We start from the raw sequence: 23,311 nt of genomic DNA, 5'->3' as shown, positions 1-23,311 counted from the left end.
GCAGAAAAATCCACGCCAGTTTTGTCGCTCCGTGATGCATGCACAACTAACTACTTCGAAGTATCTAGTGCCGAGCTGAGCAAAACGCGTGCGCATGGATTGCCGATGGACTGCCGCGTTGGACTGCGAGCCTCTCAACTTGAGCGCGGTCGATGATTGATCGATGCCAGTGACTGTCCCTCGTCCTATCCACATCTCTGATCGTTCCATGGTGAAAGATTTGGCTTGCTGGTCGCGCAGCGAGAGGCGGGTCGCCGACCAGAGCTCAATTATTGAGGCAATTATTGGGCCTCGATGCAGGAATTCCTCCATGGCAGCAGGTTGCTGAACTGGCGGATTGGAGCACCATCCACGCAACACTCCGCTCCGAAGTGTTCACACTCGTCGTGCAAGTCGCACTGCGACTCCAAGATAAATTATCAGGTAAAATCTTACTAGTAGTTCGACCACCAGCAAATGAACCAACACTCCCCCAAGTAAATAAAAATGAAAAATGCATTTGCAAGTGCTTCACTAATATCTGGTCTACAGCCGAACGGACTGGGTCTCAGCGTGCACATCGGCGTCCGGGTACCGCTGCGACTGCAGGAACGAAACGGAGCGAGGTTGGCCGCGCGGATAGCTGACTTGTCCTTGGCGCAAATCTTCAATGTGTTCTTCCTCAAACTCAGCCTCAAAGTCGAAACTGGACGACAACTGCTTCGCCAGTCTGTGCTGCTCGGCAGCCGTGGCCGACAAGTCCGTGGACGAGGCCTGCGAGCTCTCGTGGGCGCTGCTCAGTCCCGTACTCAGTCCATAGCGAAGCATCCGCGGGTTACTCGCGTCCTCGCCACTCTCGAGACGGTGGAAGCTGAAGTGGTCTCTGGCTTCGGACGTTGTCTGGCGAATAGACTCGTCGTTCTCGTCCACATTGACGCCGCTGAATCCGAACTGCGTCGCGTTGTTTCGTGCGTGCGAGGCCGCGCTACTAGCCGGCGGGCCGCTGTATCCGACGCCGCGACTGGCTCCCGAAATGCCAAAGTTGACTTGACCAGCCGACGCGCCGGCGACGCCGGCCGAACGGTTCATCGCGGACGTCTGTGCGATGCGCGTCTGCTGCTTGTGCAGGTCGTCCACCTGTGCTTCGTGTTCCATTGCCTCTACAACCTCGGGCGCGGACTCGCGCATGGATCGCTGGTACTTCTTCTCGGCCTTGGTCTGGATCGCGCCCAGTTTCGTACTGGCGCAGAACAGGAACAGCACGGCCGTGAGCACGGCGCAACAGCCCGCCAGAACGAAGTGCGATAGCGCGAAGGACGGATCCAGGAAGTACACGACGATCTGCACCAGGTAGAACACGCACAGCGACAGCGTCCAGTAAAGCGGCCGGCGCGACGCCGGGAACATTTCCAGCGCAGACAACCACGTGACGCTCATGAGACTCAACCCGGCCGAGATGTACAGCAGACACAGCAGAGCCTGCACCAGTCCGCCGTCCGCGCTCGATACGGCGCCAATGACGCCGCACGTGAACGCCATCAACGCCACGAACGGCAAGAACTCCTTCAAGATGGTCTTGCGACGCACATTGTCCACCAAGAAGCTGCCGAACGCGAAGCCCGTCGCGCAGCACAGAGCGAAGTACACTTCCCAGTAGTTGTTGGCGTTGCCGCTGTCGTCCGCGTTCACCTGGAGCGTGCGTCGGATCAGCAGCGTCTGGGACATAATGAGACCGAACATAGCCTGCAGCGCGAACACGATGGACAGTCGGAACATGAGGTGGTTCTGACGGGTCTTCTGCACCAGCTCGGCCTTAATCAGTTCCATCTCGGGCGTCACGTTCTGGCGGCGACGCAGACGGATGAGAACGGCGCGCGCGGGCTCGTCCTGCTTGTGCGCCAGCAGCCACACGGGGCTTTCCGGCACGAACCAGAGGATCCCGAAGAACGCGAGGATCAGCGCCGGCTGCACGAACACAGGCTGAAGGCGCCACATATTGGTAGGTTTGTTCTCCCAGTCCTCCGAGATGGTCGTTGCGTTCGTGTTGGCCATCAGCAGTGAGTGCACGAACCAGCCGATCATCGAACCCATCAAGAAGACAGTCACACTCTTGCCACGCCAGCCTTTCGTACAGATCTCGTAGCTCCACAGCAAGTAGTTCATCGCCATCATAGCCGCGCCCATCGCCGCCAACCCGCAAGACACGATAATGATCGCCGTGCTCGCGATAAAGTTGAGAACAAGCGAAACGAAGATCAAACTGCCGCCGATCGCCATGTTGATGCGGCGTCCGAGCACGCGCCCGATCAGTAGCGACAGCAGGACGGCGACGATGCTCATCGTGGCGCACGTCATCTTCAAGTACCCGTTTTCCATGTAATTCAGCATCTCCGATCCCTTGTTCGGCAGTTTGTTAGTCACGAAGTAGTAGAACGAGCGGTTCATAAAGTTCTCGCTCGGGTCGTTGATGTATCCCAGCGTGTACACGAACGACGTCATGAAGCCGTGGATAAATCCGCCCATCAGTCCAAGCAGGATAACCAGCGACGCCGCCACCTCCGAGCCAGAGCTCAACGCACGCGAGAACCCGCCGTTGTACATCGCACGTGTCTGGAGGATACGCATGAACGGCAACAGCGACAACAGGAACAGCGGAATCACCAGGAACAGGCCCACAATCATGTCCATAAGGAAGCCCAACGCCATCATAGGACTCCACATAGCCACCTCCATTCCGAACACACCGTTGAACGCCAGAGCGTACTGCACGATCGAGTTGAAGCCCAGGAACATGGCGATGGAGAACGTAAAGCATTTCTTCACAGACCAGCCGCCAATAGCACCAAGAATCAACGGGATCAAGAGGATGCCTCCGATCACACAAACCATGTACAAGATGCCTTGGATCGTGAGCGAGTTGAGCTTGCGGTGCTTGGATACACAGTGATTGACTCGGTTTCCGAACCACAGCAACACCCACGTGGCGCCCATGGCTCCAAACAGCAGAGCGAACCACGCCAAGTCGAACTCCGTCATGAAGACGTAATACATTGCTAGCGGGTGGCGCAGCTCTCGGATGCAGTACGTGAGACGTCCCATGGGACCCAGAGGCACCATCAAGTCGACGTCGGACTTCCACCAGTCGTCCCAGCCATCCTTCGGGTGCAGGAACGCAGCGCTACTGGCATTCTTACCGGTTTCTTCGTCGTTACCGTCGTCCTTGTGGTGCGCCCGCATCATCCACGCGAACCAATTGGCGATGTCCACCTTGGATTTCTGCAGTACCAGGCCGTCCGTGTTGAAGACGAACGGAGCCATCAACCAGCACGCGCCCAGGAACAGCACAGCGAACGACGCGATACCGTAACTCTGGGACTTCTCACTGAACGCAGCCAGCGACGTGATGTTCGCCGGGATCTGGTCGGGATCTTTATCGCAGTCGAAGTCTGCAGTGGCGCAGTATTCCTCCAAGGCGTCCGAGCCAATATCAAACGAGCCGAAGATGCCGAACAGAATCATCACGCCGATCAACTCCACAGCCTTACGGAAGTGCGAGACGCCGTACTCTTTAAAGAAGTTCACCATCGGGTCACGAGTGATCGAGAACCCACGACCAGTTCCTCTGTACTTGGAGCCGCCACGGATCAACGCCACGTCGTAGAAATGCGCCTTCGTACCAGTTAAAAACACGTAAAACACGATTCCCAGAGTCGAGATCAACTCGATAACTTTGAGCGACGCTTGTTTGAATCCGAACTCCACGAACAAAGTGGCGAATAAAGGCAACGTGGTCAGCATACCGAACTGCAGAAGATACTGCGTCGTCATAACACTGGCTAGCGAATTCAAGCTGCCTGTGGTCATGATGGCCGTCATTTCCACTTCGGAATGGGTGGCAACGTACAGCTTGCAGTACGCGTACACGTAGACGCAGAAGACGGTGAGCGCATTGCAGATGTAGAAGCCGAAATGTCCGTAGAACATGGAGTTGAGTCGAGAGAAATCCAACGAGTTGGTCAGGCGGTGACCTTCACGACTCAAGCAACTCTCAGCGCATCCGTTGGATAGTTTGGCTTCGAACGCGTTGATCTGACTCAGTGTAACATCTCGTCCTTTGCCACACTGCATGAACTCGACGTGGGTCACTAAACCGCCTCGAAGAGTGACGTTGTAGCCGCTGAAGACATCTTCGGACAGATTGATACCTTTACTAGCCTTGGAGACGCCACCGCTCGTAACGACGAAAGATTTCTCGAACACATCAGGGTGACCGTAGTGCATACGCGAGCGCAGCGGCTTGGCCAGTACACGTTGAGTTAGCGTCACGAACACCAGCTCTTGGAGCGTCATAAAGCGAGCCAGAGACGACGCACGACCTGTGAACACGTGCTCCTTCATACCGATCACAGTCACCTCTTCACCGGTACTTGTAGCGGTCGCTAAGAAGTTGGGCATCTTCAGACACTCCTCGAGATAATGTTCCTGGTTCATATCGATTGTTTGCAGGTATTCTCCGCGTGTAAAAGGCAGCGCCACGTTCTGGTTCTCGGGTTTTCCCTCGCCTAGAATGGGGTTACCAGGCAGTTCATACCGATACACTTCGACGATCTCTCCGCCTTCGGATTTCACCAAAACACAGTCGAAGCGGTTGATTTCCTTGTCTCCGTCTTTTTCAGTAATCGAATCCACGAAACTCACGCGCCAACTCGGGAATTTCTTCATCAGATAGTCGATATCTGCCGCTCGAGGGTCCCCGTTGGCCACTTGTTTGGAATAAATCTGACAACCAGTGATGTACGAGAACTTGAGCGCCGAAATGCGGTTCATCTCGTCCAGTTTTTCTTGGATAGACATGTCACGAAGCGAGTACACTTCCAGCCAGCGCAGAAGCCGGATAGCGTCTTCGTACAGCATCATACCGTGCACCGTACGCGCCAGTGTCTGGCCTCGCATAGACGCCCACAGACGGACTTCTTGGGCGTTGATATCCAGCGCTTCTTCGAGCGAACTAGCGCCCATTCTTTCCAGGAAGTTGCTCCACTCTTCAGCGTGGAACGTGATCAAATACTTCATGATCGTCAGTTCCGTCCAGCCTTTGGCCTTCTGCTTCTTCTCCAGCTCAGCAAACAGCGGGTTCGAATGCACCGGGTTGTTCAGTTCGTCTAATGTGAACAGCACAGTCTCGGAGTAATACGGCGTCATGACTGAGAACGACGGCATGGCTTCCATCGAGTCCACGCGCGGCATTTCCATCGACAAGGAGTGCAGGAAGAAGCCCATACGACGCTTAGCGTCTTCGCAGCGAGGAAGCGAACTGGCGACGTCCAGTCGAAGCAGGAAGAACAGGCGTGTACAGCTCGAAATAAAGTCTTCGGGGTTAAACCGCGGCGGCGGCTTAGCAGGGCCTTCACGCGGGTGTACGGCGATCAACCCGATCTCCGCCATCGCGTCAGCCTTGTACAAGTAAATGAGCTGTTGCGTCTGGAATTCCAAGTCGGCGGTGGTCTGTAAGAAGCGGCAGTTGTGGAGCTTACGCGAGACCGTGTCGTCGTTCAGCATGAGCTCTAGAGTCAACGCGATGGCACGCAGACGGTCCACGACTTGAGCGACTTGGACGTGCAGCTCCATGCGTAATTCCTCCGGCGCAGTGGCCAAGTCATCGATCGACGCAATATCCTCTGGCATATCTAAGATCACAGCCAGAAGCTCCACCACATTGTCCGAGAGTTGAGGCAGGTAGGTCAAGTCCAGCAGGTTCACGACGTCCGGAGACGAGTAGATGTACTCCAACACACTCAGCGCTCCTTTCTCTTCCTCCTCACCCAGCAACAAGTAGAAAATATCACGTGCAAGCTCCATGCCGTTCTTCATGCCTTCTAACGCATCCGCCGTCGCGATGTTCTTGACCAAAGTAGCGATATCCCACTTGTTTGAGCGCGTCTTGGCTGCCACTTCAACAGCCTTCGATAACTTGCCAGCTAATAGGAAGATCGGCTCCTGGATACGTTCTCCTTTGTTCAAGATACGGTACTGCAGAATTACCGTCTCGCGATCATCTAAGAGATCGTTTAAACGGAAATTGTCCACCACTTGGTTCCAGATAATCGCAAAGCGAAGACGCACCACGTCGCGGTGACGCAACTCGCCTTCGCCACCTCCTGGTACTGGCGTGACGGCTTCGGGGCTTGGCTTTTTAGTCCGTAGAGACACAACTTTATCGTCGAATAACTTGGGAGCTGCTGCCATTCCGACCTTCAGTTGCGCTAAGCCAACGTAGTGTCCAATGTGCATACGCTTGCCCATGATCAACCCGACGAGCGATTGGTACAGGATGAACCAGATCTGCGTGTCGTACATGTACACAACGAAGATCGGAGCCCACAACGCCAGGATGAACATGATGTTGTGTCCTGATTGGAAGACTCCATCGTCGTCCACTACGAGGTCGTAAATCTCGATTGACGGCGCCATTAAGGGCCGGATCATGAACTGCAGCGCAAACAAGAACTTGCAGAAGAAGATAATGTACCACGACATACTGTACTGCGTGTAGTTGGCCCAGGGTTGCGCCGTGTTGCGCCCCACATACTGTCGACTGGTGCCGTCCAGTGCATTAATCATGCGAATCCCCCAAATGGCATTGGGGAAGAACGCGCGGATCGTCGCTGCTGTTAGCACTGGGATGCAGTAGAGCACAATGTACACCAGTCCCATGGACAAGTACGTTCCGGCCTCGCCTCCACCTGGCAACATGCTGCTCAGTGACCCAAACAGTGCGGATTCATCAGGAGAAAAGTTGATTGCCATGAACAGAGCGAAGAAGAAGGCGTGCCAGAACAAGCGGCAGAAGACGCCCACAGCCATCCAGATATCCTTGTACAGTCGCAATCCGAACAACCAGATCTGCATCACCACCTTCATGGCTAATAATCCGGTTACCGTGCAGAAAATCGTATAGAAGGCATGTGCGCGGATCTTGGTCTGGTCACTGGTGAAAACTCGGAAGAAAAATCCAAGCCCGCCGTCGTCGTCGCCCTCGGCCATGTACGAGACGTAGGTGATTACCACCATGATGTGGAAAACCACGACTAAAAAGTACCAGACGCGGAAGAACGCCAGGACGGGGTTAAACACACTGCGTTTCTCCTTGAACGTCTTGTGGTCCTGCACTTCGAGCATCTTTGCCACATTCATTTCGTCACATTCCAGACACAAACTGGTCCAGAAAAACTCGTTGACGTCGTCGTAGTTTGTGGTATCTTGGTGGTCGAACGGTCGCTGGCCTTTTGGCGCAGTTGCCAGCCGCATTTGCGCGATCACGTTGTACACTGGGCGCACAATTTCGTTTAGATAAAATCCCTCGTCCACATCTGGCAAAGTATCTAAAAACTCGAGTTTTGTGGCCATGTTGTGGTACAAGAAGCAGATGCACTCGGGCATGAAGCGCAAGTTGCCGGCCTCGCCCCATAGCAGCAGGAACAACGCCAGCTCCTTCTCCATTCTCGACGTGTTTTCCTTCTCTGGGTCCGAGCAGCGCGGCGCCGTGCGCAAAAATTTGCACCAGGCCACATAGTTGCGGAAAAACTTTTTGTGTACACGCGTGAGCGCCGAGCGAGTCACAAAGTCGGCGCTCTCAGCGGAGCCCTGGGGGGCCTCGGCGCGCACGCGCATCTGGTAATTGGTGATCCAGCAGCCCAGATTTTCCTTCTGATTGGCCACACTACTGCGCTGGAAGCCGAACTTGGTCTGTAGCAGCTCGAAGGGCCCGCGCGCGGACGCGTGGAAGCTCTCGAGGCGATGCAGAGCCTGCTCGCGGTCCACATCGAGGTAGTTGCTCTCGGCCTGCCGCCGCACGGGCGCGCGTGCGCCTCCGTCCGCTCGGTATGCCATGTATGCCTACCGATCTTCTGGCGGATATTAGGGGGCTTCTATTGAGAGGTGGCGGCGCTTGGGTGACAAATGGGTGAATGAACTGCCAACGGCCAGGAGGGGACAAAGCAAATCGGCAAATCAGTCGGCAACTGATTTCCAAGTGTACCTAAGATGACAAGCAGAGCTTGTTTGGAAACGGGACGGACCAATAGAAAGCGAGGATTACTGGATGCTGTCTGTTGTAAAGAGGACAGAACGGTAAGTCGAGAATCCACCGGATTCTGCGGTGTCTAACGGGGTTTTGCTAGTCGCTCGGAGGTTGCTCATAGTGCGAGCACGAGGGCTCCATTTATTGTTGGTGAGTGTCCTACGCAGGCCTCGTACCCAGTTGTCTTGCCGCCGCTTGATTCAGTGCACAACCGCAGCAGCAGCACAGCACAAAGTTTTATCATGACCGATGCCATAGCTCCAGCAATGTTTGTCTGCAACCTTCACTCTCCTCAACAACTTTTTTTGCTTGAAAAATCTGAGTATCGCAGTGTCTCAATGCTTGTCACTCAGATATTATCAAAACTCTCGATGCTGCAGTTGCCAACATGAATATCCACTGCCACTTGCCAGCGTTGGCAAAAATGCCTGCAACAATGCATGCACGTGGATACTACGTGTATTCTTGAGTGCGGTGCATACATGAGTCACCATGATGCATTTGCTGTCCGTGCTCAAGCTTATGTGGTCTGATGTTACGCCATGCGTAGGGTGGAAAACGTGTATTGACATGAATGGAGATCGAGTTCACGGACATCGATGGAATGTGAGAGGAAATCTTCTAGCAGCCATCGCCACCAGCAATCTTTAGGCACGATGTGCTGGGGAAGATGGACATGACGTTGGTCATGATCGTCCACACGTACGTAAAGGCGATAAGGATGACCGCGATGATACCCACCAGTTTGCTCTTGCCACCGTTGCGACGCATCTCCTGCGTCTCGGATTTTTGACGCGGAATGAGCAGCACAAACACCGTCGAGAAGACCTTGCACGCGTACGAGCACAGGTAGGCGTACGTGACCTGCTCACGCACTCTGGTGTCGTCACGCTGAAGATCTGCCGTGGAAATGTCAAAGTTGGCGTCAATGTTCTTGGTGATAACCGTGGCAAACGGCGACGCCAGACTCGAAATGGCAACAACGAGACCGTAGAATGCAGCTTCGTTGCCCTCCTCCATGACTTCGACCATGCAGTAGGTCGACACGATAAAGCCGATGTTGTACGGCACCTGCTCTAGCAGCGGTACACCCAGCCAGAACCACTGGCTACGGACGACGTCCCAGATCGTCAAGAAGGTCGGGAAGCAGTCCACGATCACGACGGCGATCTGGGCGACCACAATCATCCAGCGCCAGTTCCAGTTGAGTCCCCACTGGCGCACCGCCAGTAGCGAAGCCATAGAGATGAACGTAGAGATGATTGTGGCAATGTTGCTGTTCACGGGGGTAATCGTCAGCCAGACGCTTTGCAACGGAGTTGCAGCGGTCACACTAACGTAGGAGAACATGTTGCCGAAGAACTGATACGCCAGCACCTGGTACACCACGCGGTACTGGATCAAGTCGAACAGCTTGGCGATCTCAACCTTCATGGAACGACGTTCCACACGCTCCTCTTCAATGAAGAACCAAGCCACAAGCGCCGTGACAAGCGACGTGACCGCGCAAACGCCCATCAGACCTCCCACTCGGATGGAACCGGCAAAGTCGCCACCGTATTCCTCGGAGTTGAGACCGAAGCCCACAAGAGCCGACGCGACGACGCCACCGGCTTGACGAGCGACCCAGATCATGGTCTGCAAGTCACCACGGCGCTTCTCGCCCTCACGTTGCGAGAGTTCTACCAAGGTACCTCCACACGCCGTGAAGGACAAGACCATGCCTAGGTTGGCAACAATCATGAGTAGGATGAACTTGGTGCCGTTATTGGGGGCGTCGTAGTTGATTTCAGCGATTTGTTCCGCGGTGAGCTCCGATTCCGTCAGAGACGCCCACGAGTTGTCCGGGTAGTACGGTTCTCCCTCGGGTAGAACAGCCATAACGAACGAGCAGATTGTGCATACCACCCAACCGATGACCATGTACGGACGACGACGGTAGCCGAAGATCGGGTAGCAATCCGTGATAATACCGAAGAACGTCTTGAGCGACCACGGTAGTGCGATCAATACACTGGCCGATGCAGTAGCCACTCCGGACATGCGGAGGTAGTTGTTTAAAAAGGGGTACGTCAAGCTGTATAAGACGCTGTAGATCAGTCCAGCACCGGCGTACTGGAACAGGAAACCGAAGTAGGTTTTGCTCTTGGTGTCGGGCGGTGGACCCTCACGTAGGGCGCCTTCTTCGAACTTGGCCATCGGGTTGGGCGACTTGGCCTCGAGATAGTCGCCATCAGCCTGCAGCTTCTTGCTCAGCCGAGGCGTCGACAAGTGCGAGTCGCGTTCAGACATGACCATGTCTCCTCTCCAACTTGCCGTTTTGGTGGTGCTGTGCCGGACGAGGCGAGTTTCGAAATGGTCTCCGAAAAGCTAACCAAGCAGTAGCATCGCTTAGGCATTCGCCCATCCAGTGGCATCAAGGAATGCCCGCAGCCAGCCAACGATGGAGACACCAGTGGAAGAAGTGGCAAGGGTCTTTTGGCACACTGCTTTCCAGCACCTCTGTATCATAACGCATGCCTCGCGCCAATCAAGACTCGATCGAAGAGGTGAACCGTCACAGAGAGCGCTTCAACAGCGCGAGCGACATAGAAAGAGGATGGGGTCACGTCAAGACAGGCATATATCGCTAACGTGACCGGGAAACCCGACGCAAAAGAGCGGACTGATGGTCGACAACTGGCGTCGCAACTTCATAACACGATCGGTCATGCTGTGGCGCTGATGTTGTGATGCGGGACGGTGTGCCCCAGGCCAATCACACGGATGAACGTTGAGCGGCTTGTGTAGAGCGCCAATCATGTGGACGTCGACTGGCAACACGGTTCAACTAATGGCAGTGTTAGTATCCATCCACCGCCATGCACTTACGTGTGCATGTGGTGAAGCCGCCGGAATCGCTGAAGTTCGACGTCGTGGATAAGGGGGGAACAATGGGCATGAACGTCCTTGGTGTCGTCCTGCAAGCTTGAAGACTACTGAAGTTGAGTCGCGATATCCTTGACTTGTTCTTATTTACTGAGACTTTGCTAGATAAAAAGTTGGTCTGATATCTCCGATTTGTCGAAGCACAAAGGCCATTGTTGTGACAAACTTGCGCAAACCTTCACGGGTTAATCGTTTCTTCGGGCTCACGAAGAAGTCGTCCAACTTACTCGTGATGGTGCACGCGCAGTTTCCGATCAGTTGCACCTACAGGTGCAAAGAGATGAACAGAATTCGAAGGCAATCGCAGCAGAAGTGTCCTCTGTAGGCTGCATAGATCGCGGCGCATTGACACGTTCGGCGTCAGGCTGAGTGATCCATCGCATTATATACATCGGCACCGCTTAACAGTGTCGTGTCCGTGCGTCCTGGAAGCAATGCAACTCGACCTCGACACGTTTTTGCCGCTGCTGCCCACGTTTCCTGACTCATGTACTGTAGTTCTGAGGCAGAACAGCAATAGGTTGAGCGTTCTATTTATTATTATTACTATTATTTTCGAGCTGCACCCCTCGCATCATGGGCAGGGCGTGGAGTTCGATCAGCTTCTTGTCTTCGTCGCCATCGACACCACAAACCGATGGCAAAGACGTCTTAGCGTTGTGTGAAGATGGCGACTTGTTGCTCGCGCGCGAAAAACTTGCGGATTCTGCGTTACGTGTAGGCGTGGAGTTCGTCGTAGCTCGAGATATTCAGCGCATGCAGCGTGGTCAGTTCCCAACAAAACGAGTGACCTCTTTGCCACGTACGCGGCAATTGCAGTGGGAGTGGTCTGGTTCATTGAGACTGACGCGTTTTCTTCGTCTTATATAGCGTGGACCAGGTGAGCTCACTTCAACTCGGTATCACTCCAATGCGATACTTACTTCCTTGCTGAAAGCTGCGAATTACTGCTACGTCACGAAGGAGCACTGCACGTCGCATCAATTGGGGCGAATGGACTGCAATTTGTGCCTTTCGAGGAGCGAGTCGTGAGCAAAATACCGCATATTCACGACCGAGTAAGTTCACTAACTTTCATTCCGAAAAACCCGTTTACTAAATTCCAATTCTTGCAGTTTGCTATTCGTCGACTTCGCCACGACGCAAGAAGCGAGAATCTCTCAATAACATTGCGTGAACTGGCGATTCAGATTGCCGCCATAGCTCCAATTTCATGGCAGACGTTGTTATTCCCCACAACTCGAACGCAAATATCACCCAGATCACCACGACAGCAATCAGTAGATCGTGACGCAGTGATCGATGCGCTAAAAGAGCTTCCACCCATTATTCGCAGGTTGTTAAGGCGTATGCTGGAGGTATCGATAACCAGCTTCACTCTCGATTCTCAAGTTCTAATCCTACATTTGCAGCTCTTCTGTCAGGGTCTAACGCTTGACGATACCAGCCATCCGCACAATCCGGACAAGACCGAGGATCCGAACGTTGGTACTGAGTTGCGTGTGGCTTTGGACGCTCTGGGGGGCGCTGAAGTCACCGCTCGCTTGAGTGCTGCCTTTGTGGCCACAGTATACGAATTCGTCCACCTACTGGATCCGATCAACGTCAGCACCAACAATCCCCTCGTTCCAGCCGCATTTTGGTCAAACTGCAGCGATAACGAGCGCCTGAACTTCACTCCATCAACCGCGTTAGGCTCCGAGATGTCTCTCGTTATCCCAACACGTGACTGAACAAAACACGCATTTTCTTAGCAAAAAATGAGTGACACCTAGACTAGCGTCACGAATACCTATCCTAAATTTTCTATACCTACCTACTCGATTCTGTAATTGCTTGCACTGGCAGGTTTTCAACACACGAGTTTCACGACACAACACGCCACTGGTTCACTACGCCGCTGTATCCTTCTCCTCAGCTGCAGGAGTCGCAGCGGCGCTAGCTGTAGCTGTACCATCCGTACCAGCAGCGCCATTGTTAGCTTGTCGTGCGCGTTGGAGTTGCTGCTGTCGAGCCTGAACCTGCGCCAGGAAATGGCGGCGGATGTCCGCGCAGCGAGGAACTTTGCACGTCGCGTAGTCCTTGGTACACTGTCGAGCATGTGCCGATAGAAGACCGATGATACGCTTACACAGCACACAGGGTCCAGCCAATCGCTGCTCGCAGATCGCGCCGTGCTTGAGCATCGCTTGCATGCGGTTGCAGTTGAAGAACGTGCAGTCCGGCACCGTACAACTGCTCGCGTGTTCCAGCTGAAGCAAGAGCTGCGGGTCGATGTTGTGGATCCGTCGCTTCTTAGCTGCATCACCGTCCGTTGCGTTGCCATTGGAGCCATTAGCCGTCGGAGCTGAAGCAGGTGCAGCGGTAGTCGGCGTTGGAGCCGTGCCGTCCGCCGGCGTCGGCGCCTCCGGCTTCACAGCTGTCGGCGTCGCGACTGGAGAACCCTGCGGCAGCTTACGCTTACGAGAGCCAGCACTCTTCTTTCCAGCGTCCTTGGCGTGCTTTGCGCGCTTGAGATCCGAGCTGCCTGCTTCGCGCTTAATGGCACGCCCTGACGCGCCTCCAGCCTTGGATACGACACCCTTGACCTTGGTGCTTACAGTCTCGTTGGAGACCTCGTTACCTGGTCTGGGGATAGGCACCACCTTGAACAAGTGAAGCTGGTGCTCGTGCTTCGTCTTGGCATGGCACGCGTCGCAGAGATTGAATACGGGACAGATGGAGCAGTTCCAGCGGTTCCCACTGAGCAACGTCGTCTTGCAGTTCGAGCAGCTGAACGTGAAGCCAGTGGTGCCCTGGTTGAACAAGTGATACAACACCATCATGGACGAGTGCTTGGCGCGTCGGATCTGGTCGAACTGGCAGTGGTTGTTCTGGCAATACAGCAAGAAGGCCTCACGGGTATCGAAGATCTCGCACGGCATGATCACGTCATCTAGATCATCTCCAATCACTCGCTTCACCTTCTTCTGCACGACACCAGTCTCCGCCTTCGTCTCCGTCTGCTCAGCCTTCCCGTCACTCTCTTTATTCTCCTCAGACGTTGGCTTGTCAGCAATTGCCGCCTCATCAGTCTTGCTTCCAGTGTCACCAGCTTCTTTTGAGCTCGAGCCAGTCGCTTCTGCTTCGCCGTTCTCCGTCGTCTTGTTCTCAGGCTCTTCCTCCTTCTTCACCTCTTCTTCCTTCTTTTCCGACTTAGTGCCTTCCTGCTTCACCTGCGTCTCGTCTTCCACGTCTTCTGTCGGATCGACAAACTTCAAGACTGCTTCGAACTTGATCTCTTGCAGATCCAGCTCAGCAAGTTCTGCAGCCGCGGCCTTCTCGTTGAGTGGTAAAATACGCTCGCTCAACTCCTTGGCACGCTTCGCACAGTTCCCAGACACCTCCACACGATGCAGCAATTGCGTCTTGTTGGTCTCGTAGCACGACTTGCAGTAGAAGTAATGATAGTGACGCGGCGGCGAGTTGCGAGAGCTGGACGACGACGACCGGGTCTTCTTGGCAGCCTCCAGTAGATTATTAACCGAAGCAGGTGGCGGGATCGTCTTGAGCTCCCAGTAAACTTCTTGTACGATAGGAACTGCACACTTGTGGCACTTCGGGTACAAGTCCACGACGAAGAAGTCTTCCTTCTGAGGCTCCAGAATGCCCTTCAGCTTCTGCATGAGCGGGTCGTTGTTGATCACATTCTTCGAGCTGCTGGTTGTGCGCGACGACTTCTCACTTTTCTTCGAACGCGCTTTCGACGCGCTGCTCCGTGTCACCGACGGTTCCGTGGCTGTACTCTTCTTGCTGCGCTTGCTCTTACTCTTAGCGTTCGGCGTCATCGCTCCTTTGGACGCTACAGTCTTAGTGTCCGTATCAACCGCATCATTTTCATTGTTGCTCTCACCAGGCGACGGGGAGCGAGAGATCGGAGTCTTGGAGCCATTCGCAGGCGTATTCGCGCCACTAGAACTTGCTGCTGCGCCATCGGGAGCACCGGCTTTGGCTCGGTTACCATGGTCTTTCTCTTCCAGCTGCTTGATCAGATCTTCAGCTAGTCGGGGCCAATAATCTCCTTCGAAGTACGGGAGCTCATGCGCTGCTTTCTTCTTCATGTAGTATTCAGCATACAAATTCGAGATGTTGACCACAAGTCCGTCATGTTTGGCCTGCTGCAGCAGCTTCTGGTACCACTGACGTAGTCGCGCCGACTTGGGGATCTTCTGGTTCTCTGGTTTGCAGAAGAAGATGTAGTCGTCACCTTTCAACGGCGGACAGGACCAGATGTGGCACGTGTGGAAGCCGCGGTTCTTGCAGTCCTCGAGGAAGCCAAGCATCACTTGCTGGTGCATCAACGTACGCAGCTTCTTGGGTTGGAAGTAATTTACCGAGTCCAGATACGACACGTACACACGCCCAGCGTTGGGCGATAGAGCGTCAGGACCGTACTCCTGTACATACAGCGTGAAGATGAGGACATCCACGCCATCCAACTCTTGGAAGACACAGATACACCGTGAGCGATACGTTAGCTGCAGTGACAGCGATGCTGATGCAGACGTTGCCTTCTTGTCCGCAGGAGACGCAGCTCTCGGTCGCTTCAATGACTTCGTCTGGCCTGTAGCTCCACTGCTGTCACCCTTCTTGACCTTCTCATACTTCGCTGCCAACAACTTGCCCATTCTCGGCTTAACCTGGACTTGTTTATCAATACTGAGCACCTCACGGATCGTGATCCCATACTGCGTGTCAGATCTAGACTCCTTGACGCCGTTCGAGAAGCCGATGCTGTCCGAATTGCCCATGTTGCCCATACGCACAGCCTCGTCTTTGCCTGCCTGTTCAATGGCCTCCATCACACGCGTCTCGATCAGCTTCGCCATCCGTGTGATCGGTAGTCGTTTGGCCTTCAGTCCGTTGTCCATCGACGGCTTCACGCCCGCAGCACGCTGCTTCTTGACGCAAATCGGACACACGAACGGCTCCTGCTCGCCCGAAATCGCGTGGTTGCGCTCATTGAACAGCGCACAAATCTGGTGGTACCACAACTTGCACGAGTCACACTCCACCCACGGTTCTTCGGCCACCTCGCTATTCTTGCGCTTCACTAGTGACGATTTCTTCAACACGCCGTCGAATGGGATCGCTCCAGGAGGAGGAGCCACTTCCGTCGCCGCGCTGGACAGCTGAGGCAAGAGTGACAGATCGATCGGGCCATCCTTCATCTGCTTGTAGCAACTTGAGCACCAATGGTGCTCTCCACGAGGATCACTGTAGTAATGCGTGTGTCTCCGAATGCGCCCAGCGCACGGGCCACTACAGAAGAGCATACAGGGCGCGAACTTGAATGAGTCTCCACCACACAACTGACACATCTCCTCGCGACGTTGCTCGCAGCGCTTGAAGAGCTGCTTCTCCAGCTGATTCTTTAATGACCCCAACGACTTGTTAAACGAGGCCAGCAGCTGCTTTGCGGCGATGTTGAACTTGTTTGTGCTGCTGTTGTAGGCGATGCAGTTCTCAAAGACCAGTCGTACATCACCGGCAAACGCTTCCACGCTGTTGTAGTGCTCGGCTTCGAGTCGCTTCTTGATTGTACCGAGATCCATGGGACACTTGATGATATCGAAGTAGTCGGGGATGTTCCACTGCACAGGATCCACAGGATTATTGAACGTCCAGCCATACTCGCTATCCATCAGCTTCTGCAGCAGCGGCATCAGCCTGTTCTTCAGCTCGGTGATCGTAATATGGCCACAGAAATTGAACCGGAGCGAGCGAATGTGTTCATCCAGTTGGCCTTCCGTCATCGAGTCGAGGAACGAAATGTCTTGATGCGACACGTGATCGCCACGCAGCTCCGCCTGGGTGCCACGCACTACGAGACCGTTGTGCATGACCGGTTGAACTGCTCCTGTCACTGCAGTAACAGGTCCTGTAAGCGCTGCCGCTGCCGCAGCTGCTGCTTTTGCCTGAGCACGAGCCTTCGCGATCTTCGCCTGTTCCTTGCGTCGCAGCTTTTTCTCCTTCTCAGTTTGAAGTTTCAGAGGTTTCTTCTTCATCTCCTCAAGCACACTCGACTCCTTAGACTTAGCCTGGTTAGCTGCACCGCTGGACGCATTAGCAGCAGCAGACGCTCCTTCGGTCTTTACTCCTGGCTGCGCCTCATTCCCAGCCGCTGCCTGCGCAGAAGCCGAGCCTGCTACACCCGTAGCAGTAGTCGTGTTCATAATTTTGATCAGGCCACGCACACCTTCCGGACATTGGCTAGCTGCTAACTGGAGCTGCGTCGGATTTCCTCGGCACGAATCCACCACCTTGATAGCCTTGCGCACAGGGCCGCATACCTCACAAATCATCTTGTTGCACTGCTTGAAGTGCGAAAGCACGTAGCGTGACGAGATGCAGTGGTCCGTTCGGCATTGACGTTGATGACATTCGCAGATATGTTTCCACAGAACCTTCATACCAGCGCAATAGGGAAGGATACACTGTTGTGCTGCACATGTACTGGCATGACGTAGCATACACAGCCGCTCCTGTTGCCGTCGAAGCACCAACTGCTGCTCATTCTCGTTCATCGGGGGCCTAATAGCGCTACACACATCGCACTGCAGATTGCGGCACTTGCGGAAATGCGACAGCAGCTGTCGAGTCGACTTGCAGCCCAGTGTAGTACACTGAGCATTGGCACATCGCGACACGTGGGAAAGCAACGCCTTTGTGCGACTGCAGTAGTCAATCGCGCATTCTCCGGTCGTGCATGTACGCGCGTGCTTGAGCTGAATCAGACGGCGTTTAAGTTCCTCCCTCTTCTGAGCAATAGATACCTCGTTCATCGGGATCATCCCTGGAGTCCCACTATTGCCGTTTGCAGGTGTCGGAGTTGTCGAAACCCCGCTAGTAGGCACAGTCGCACCAGTCTGCAGTTGAGCAGCGCTGACTTTCCCGTTCAACTGCTGCTGTTGGAGCTGCTGGAGCTGCTGCATCCGTCTGAGCTGCTGCATCTGCTGAATCTGCTGGATCTGCTGGATCTGTGGTCCTGTCAGGTTCATTCCGTGGTACATGTTTGTTCCAGTCGCAGCCGCTGAAGCAGCGCTGATCATAGAAGGGGTTGGCTGCACCAGTCCTCCAGACGACGCTGTAGCACCGATCTCAGGCGGCATACTCAATGGAACTGCGTTGAATGATCCTGCTCCAGCACTTCCGACGACTGTTGGGGAAGCGGTGGGGGGCGTCACGTTCACAAAGTTGGCAGTACTGGGGTTTACGGTTCCTGTGGGCGTCGTAGCAGCTTGCAGCTCCGCTTCCGGCATGGACAGTGGCTGATCATTCACTCCGTTGGCCATTTCATCGGCTTCCCGTTCCAACTCATCAAGAATTGAGCTGCCTGCCGCAGCTCCGTTGGCAGAGGATGGAGCGGTCGTGGCTGGAGCTGTACTGACAGCAGCAATGGAAGCAGGGGTCTTCACGGCCATTTGTGACATGTTAACTGGCATCTGCAACGGTTGACTAATGGCAGTCTGGTTCATTGCAGTCGACGCCCCAGGAAACGGAACAGCCTGGAAATTGGTCCGTTGATTGTGCAGCGCTGCAGCCATTTGCTGCTGCTGTTGTCGCTGAAGCAGTGCTAGTTGCCGCTGCTGTAGAAGCTGAGCTTGCTGTTGAGCAGGATCCGTAGATGCCCCCGACGCTTGAAGCTGCTGCTGCTGTTGTTGTAGCCTCGCCTGTTGCTGCTGCATCTGCCTCCTCCTCGAATTATCCAACGCCTGCTGTAGTCGCGCCTTCAACGTCTGCACGTTGCTGTACTCTTGTTTCGATGGTGCCCCCATGTACAGCGTGTGCTCCAGTCTCCTTGCGATCTCTCGAGGATTATAATTCGCTGACGTCGGTCGGTTCGCACTCTTCATTATCAACGTCAAGCTGTAAAAAGTTGAAAATTGACCCACCAGTGTTCAGCTAACCAAATTCCAACTAAAAAACGTAACAAATACTCACATGATTCGTGCAATTTGCTGTCTGGCGCTTCTGTCAGCATCTTTATCTCTCCAATCCGCCGATGTCCCTCCTGCGGCGCCTCCTCCGCCCCCTGGAGATACTGCAGTGGCGGGGGAAGGCGTACTGGCGGCAGTGTTTGTGTTTGTTGCAACCATGGCACTCGAACTCGTAGTAGATGCTGCTTGTGACACTGGGGCTGCCGAAGTACTTGTAGTCACGGTCTGTACACGCAAAAAAAAACTATTAATCCCTACTCGAGACATTCTTAAGCATAAGAAATAATGCAAAACGTACGTTGCTTGCAGGTGTAGTAGTAGTAGTAGTAGTGGAAGTCGAATCAGCTACTGCCGGCTTGGGTGCATACTGAGATACAGGGGGCATAGATTGCTGCGGAACGGACATCAGCTACCTTGAGTCTGCTCCCAGCAGCCACAATGCTCTCTTCTCCAGTAGTTCGTATTGTTTGAAGGTTCTCCGAGCTGTTTCCGAGCGACAAATCTCTTGGGCAGTGAACAAATGACCAGCCTCAGAGGCTTCGGCTACAGCACAGCAAAATGCAAACACAAGCATCAGTTAGTTTCTCCATTCACTCCGTAGCATATATTCTCTGGTACGAGATCAATAGCTCGATTGGCAAGGTCGGAAAATAAATTGCCACCAATGGTAATTTATTTGACCTGACCGGACGAGGCACTTTCAAATGTGTAAAATGAACCCAGAAAGCCGACAATATAGCTTTCCTGGGCTCAACTAGCCACGTCATTGTGCTTCCATAGATTTTGCACGTCTGGGGGTTCCGGAATCACGAGGGCGGCAACACCCCCCTCGGTAAATTACGGGATTCTTACCTCTGTCTTGCGGCGGCCAGAAAGGAGAACGGGACGCGGGAGTCGCCTGGGACGGGAATGCGCACACGTAGATGATAGTTTTCCGGGTTTCAGTAGAATATGCTCGCTGTAGGTCGCAGGCCGACGGCGCACGGGGCCGACTGTTGTGAGGGCGGACGAGGCTTCCGCCAGAGAATTGTCAAATAAGGAAGAAGCATTTCGTGTGGCGCACATTTTAGTGTGTGGTACATAAAATGGATAGAAACCAAAGTTGGTCAACAATGGGAACAGCAAACGCCCGGCTCCAACGCGGCGAGGGTGCGGCATCGGCGCTACATGACCACGGCCAGACGGTTGTCGCCTTCACCTTCGTCTTGGTCGCCCCAGATTGTGCTCAACTTCAAGAGATCGACACTGGTAACGAAGCAGACACTTGAGCCAGTGCAGTTGATGTGTGCTTGCATTGAAAATGGAGCATGCATAGTCCCTGCAGAAAACACATTAGGTTGGGGGGGGGACTAGAACCAGGAGGAAGCATAACCTTACGTAGGTAGATTGGTTTCGGTAGAGCGCAGGTAGATTCAGCACTGCTCATCCTTGCCGAATTAGCAGGAATTCGCTAAGAGTGTGCGGAAACCACCATCCCACGAAAGTAAGCTTGGAGCGCTCTTCGAGCTACGGACAGTAGCTCAACAAGCCATATCCTGTCGAGATATCCAGCCAACGGTGAAATATTTTGGCAAGCAGGTAGCTGAGATCACGTTCGCGGCGAAAGAGCATTTGCTGTAGATGATTTCGAAACCAATCAGCTTTCATCAACACCAGATTATGATCGACCCAGCTGATCACCGCGAGCCTGCTTTCCAATTGAGTGTAGCCCACCTTCGTAATAATGAGCTTGCCTTTTCCATAATACGCCCTTGGATACCATGCCGCCAAGCATTCTCCTTCTTTGGAATAAATCCGGACGATTCTTGGGCTACTTGACTCGTTTACTGTGATCCAACGAAAAGCTGCAATCCACGCTTTCTATAGTTGCTGTACTGCTAGCAAGCCCGAGCAGCAAGTCGCCCAGGAATACGGTACCGAGTTGTAAAGTGCATTTGAGACCCGACGTCAGCCGCAACGCCTTTTGTCATTTCGAAAGTGTCATCGATTCTCCAGCGCAAAACTATCCATAAACAAACCATGGCCCATGCTGGGAATATCTACCAGCAGCCAGGGGTCCCTCTTGTCGTTCATGGTAACCTTGAAGCAGTCCTCGTTCCGACGGCGCTGTTAATAATCTGCGCGGATGCTTGGTGGAGAGTCCATTTGAAATTGCACGCTTCTATTTGAAGTAACATGAGTTCGGAATTTTAATCTCATTCTAATTCCGGTAACTAAATTAGATTGGTTTCAGATTCTAGAAACCAAATTGAAGAGTCATTACGTATTACAACCTCTAATAACTTTTAGGGAAGAGTCGTTAAGTATTACAACCCTAATAACTTATGTACTGTCTTGAGTTATCTATTTTGTTATAGATGACAACATCAAAAACTCGTCGTGACCCATGCTGATTGGCTAGGATGGCATTCAGACGAAAAAAACCCATTAAATTTTTAATTTTTTCCGTCTGAATGCCATCCAACGGCAAAGCTGCATTTTCTTCGAAAGTTCTACAAGGTTCGTTGTCGTTCAGCGAATACCAATAGAGCGCATAAGCAGTTCAGAACGAAACGAAATTCTGAGAAATATCTGAGAATTTCTGATGATTTTTTTGCTAGTTTTGTTTCCGTCTCGTATCTGGCGACGACAACTTTCGTCCTGCTTTTCGCTACGAAACGGAAACAGAGAGACAATCAGTGGACCAAATCACAACCATGGCGTCGGACAGCGACGAAGATCTCCTCTCGCTCCGGCGCGCAGCGCGAGAGATGCTGGACATGGCACGCCTTAAGCGCCTTCACCTTCATGGGGATTGGGAGAGGGCGTCAAGGCTGCGACTCCAAGGGCTTTCGCTGCTTTATGATGCTTCTTGGCGGTTCTCCATTCCCCGCGTTCGATTTGACATAGAAGATTTCACGGATGACACATGCCTAACTTTCTACCGTTTTACCCACGCGCAATTGCATCGACTACAAGATTGCTTTGGACTGCCGGACGTTATCCGCACGGGATCACATTCACGAACCTGCTGCAGTGGCCTCGAGGGGCTGTGTATTACTCTGCACCGCCTTTCGTATCCTAATCGGTGGTTAGAGCTCTCAAGAATCTACGGACGATGGCCCAGCGCATTGAGTAGTATTTTTACTTTGTTGTAGGGAGTATAAGCGAGAGGTGTAACGCATTGTTAGAGGGGAATTTGGATTTAGCTAGTTCGCGGCTACACGAATTTGCTCAAGCGATCTATGACCAAGGAGGCGAGCTGGACCGTGTGTGGGGCTTTGTCGACGGGATTGTGCGGGAATTTGTCGGCCAGCTGGAGCACATGCGCAGCGCAGTGTGTATAATGGCCACAAGAGGAAGCACGCTTTAAAGTTCCAGACCGTCGTCACTCCAGACGGCATGATATTCCATCTCTTCGGTCCGGTGGAAGGCTGCCGTCACGATATCGTGCTGCTGCGAAAGCCGGAGCTTGGTAATCGCATCAGAGGTGATGAACGCTTTCGTGGCCTTTTCATATACGGGGACCAAGCTTATGGGCGCACGGATGTTTTTGTCTCGCCCTTCAAAGGGGCGTTGACTCCAGCTCAAGCAGTAATCAATTCTTCCATGCCGGAGGTGAGGACGACGGTGGAGTGGAGCTACGGACAGGTGGTCAATTATTGGGGTGGGGTGGACTTTAAACGCAAAAAAATGTGTCTTGGTGGAGTTCCAGTTGCGACGTTGTACAAGATAGCGGTGGTGCTAACAAATTGCATAACGATTGTTCGAGGCGGCAACAACAACAGCAGATATTTTGGCGTGGAACCCCCTTCACTACAGGAGTATTTTACGATTGAGTAGACTAAATAATACTCTACCATTCAGCCACAATCCCTTCTAGCTCAGTCGCTCTGTTTAGTTATAGCAACAGCTAAAAGCTTCAGTATCGACTCTATTTGCGTGGCGTGGCGCTGCATCTGCTCGCGCAATAAATCGTGCTGGCGACGCTGTTGTTCCAGCTCGTCGCGGCGGAGTTGCAGTTCCTCTCGCTGAAGTTCCACCTTTTGCTTTTCAATTTTTCTACGCTCGGTTGCCTCCTCTTGCTTGCTCTCAAGCAGTGTCGAGAGGCGACGGCGTTTTGGCTTGGCAGATTTTTCATCCGTTGTGTCTATTCGCTTTGAAACTCTTAAGGTCAAGTTAATCACATAAGAACTATTTTGCAGTAATGGATAATACATACCTCTCCTCAGCAGCCTGCATCAATTTCTGGCCAGCCGTCTCGAGGATCTGCGTCTTCGACTCTGCGTCGATTTTGTTGAGCTCTGTGCTAGTCGATGCTGCGTCCTTCAGTTTCTGAAGCTGCTCGAGGACGCCGTCATCATCG

At 53.5% G+C, this 23,311-nt stretch overlaps 7 protein-coding genes across 8 annotated transcripts; 1 reads left to right on the top strand and 6 right to left on the bottom strand.

Annotated features, from left to right (window-relative positions):
* Positions 1–288: 288 nt before the first annotated feature.
* On the bottom strand, positions 289–8,404 carry PPTG_13182 (hypothetical protein). The gene has a single exon (XM_008910620.1). It carries the CDS (start codon positions 7,867–7,869, stop codon positions 526–528), a length of 7,344 nt encoding a protein of 2,447 aa, XP_008908868.1. The 5' UTR covers positions 7,870–8,404; the 3' UTR covers positions 289–525.
* A 120-nt stretch (positions 8,405–8,524) lies between these two features.
* On the bottom strand, positions 8,525–11,088 carry PPTG_13181 (hypothetical protein). The gene has a single exon (XM_008910619.1). The coding sequence runs from the start codon at positions 10,355–10,357 to the stop codon at positions 8,681–8,683; it is 1,677 nt and encodes a 558-aa protein (XP_008908867.1). The 5' UTR covers positions 10,358–11,088; the 3' UTR covers positions 8,525–8,680.
* A 457-nt stretch (positions 11,089–11,545) lies between these two features.
* Positions 11,546–12,806, top strand: PPTG_13180. Of its 2 annotated transcripts, XM_008910618.1 has the most exons (5): positions 11,546–11,789; positions 11,858–11,867; positions 11,925–12,045; positions 12,103–12,345; positions 12,400–12,804. In XM_008910618.1, exons 1-5 carry the CDS (start codon positions 11,564–11,566, stop codon positions 12,718–12,720), a joined length of 921 nt encoding a protein of 306 aa, XP_008908866.1. In that variant the 5' UTR covers positions 11,546–11,563; the 3' UTR covers positions 12,721–12,804. The 2 variants fall into 2 exon arrangements, with proteins under 2 accessions (XP_008908866.1, XP_008908865.1); XM_008910617.1 differs by having other exon boundaries at positions 12,103–12,806.
* Positions 12,807–12,879: 73 nt separating this feature from the next.
* On the bottom strand, positions 12,880–19,372 carry PPTG_13179 (hypothetical protein; the record flags this gene model as incomplete). Its single annotated transcript, XM_008910616.1, has 3 exons — positions 12,880–18,895; positions 18,971–19,191; positions 19,265–19,372. The coding sequence occupies 3 exons, from the start codon at positions 19,370–19,372 to the stop codon at positions 12,880–12,882; spliced, it is 6,345 nt and encodes a 2,114-aa protein (XP_008908864.1).
* Positions 19,373–19,803: 431 nt separating this feature from the next.
* PPTG_23442 (hypothetical protein) lies at positions 19,804–20,124 on the bottom strand (the record flags this gene model as incomplete). The annotated part of the gene is made up of 1 exon (XM_008910615.1): positions 19,804–20,124. The coding sequence occupies one exon, from the start codon at positions 20,122–20,124 to the stop codon at positions 19,804–19,806; it is 321 nt and encodes a 106-aa protein (XP_008908863.1).
* Positions 20,125–20,129: 5 nt separating this feature from the next.
* On the bottom strand, positions 20,130–20,392 carry PPTG_23441 (hypothetical protein; the record flags this gene model as incomplete). The annotated part of the gene is made up of 2 exons (XM_008910614.1): positions 20,130–20,284; positions 20,344–20,392. 2 exons carry the CDS (start codon positions 20,390–20,392, stop codon positions 20,130–20,132), a joined length of 204 nt encoding a protein of 67 aa, XP_008908862.1.
* Positions 20,393–22,829: 2,437 nt separating this feature from the next.
* PPTG_23440 (hypothetical protein) lies at positions 22,830–23,187 on the bottom strand (the record flags this gene model as incomplete). Its single annotated transcript, XM_008910613.1, has 2 exons — positions 22,830–23,112; positions 23,168–23,187. The coding sequence occupies 2 exons, from the start codon at positions 23,185–23,187 to the stop codon at positions 22,830–22,832; spliced, it is 303 nt and encodes a 100-aa protein (XP_008908861.1).
* Positions 23,188–23,311: the final 124 nt, after the last annotated feature.

Source organism: Phytophthora parasitica (genome assembly GCF_000247585.1).
Source record: "Phytophthora parasitica INRA-310 unplaced genomic scaffold supercont2.38, whole genome shotgun sequence".
Taxonomy (NCBI): domain Eukaryota; phylum Oomycota; class Peronosporomycetes; order Peronosporales; family Peronosporaceae; genus Phytophthora; species Phytophthora nicotianae.
This window is presented reverse-complemented; position numbering and strand designations above follow the sequence as displayed.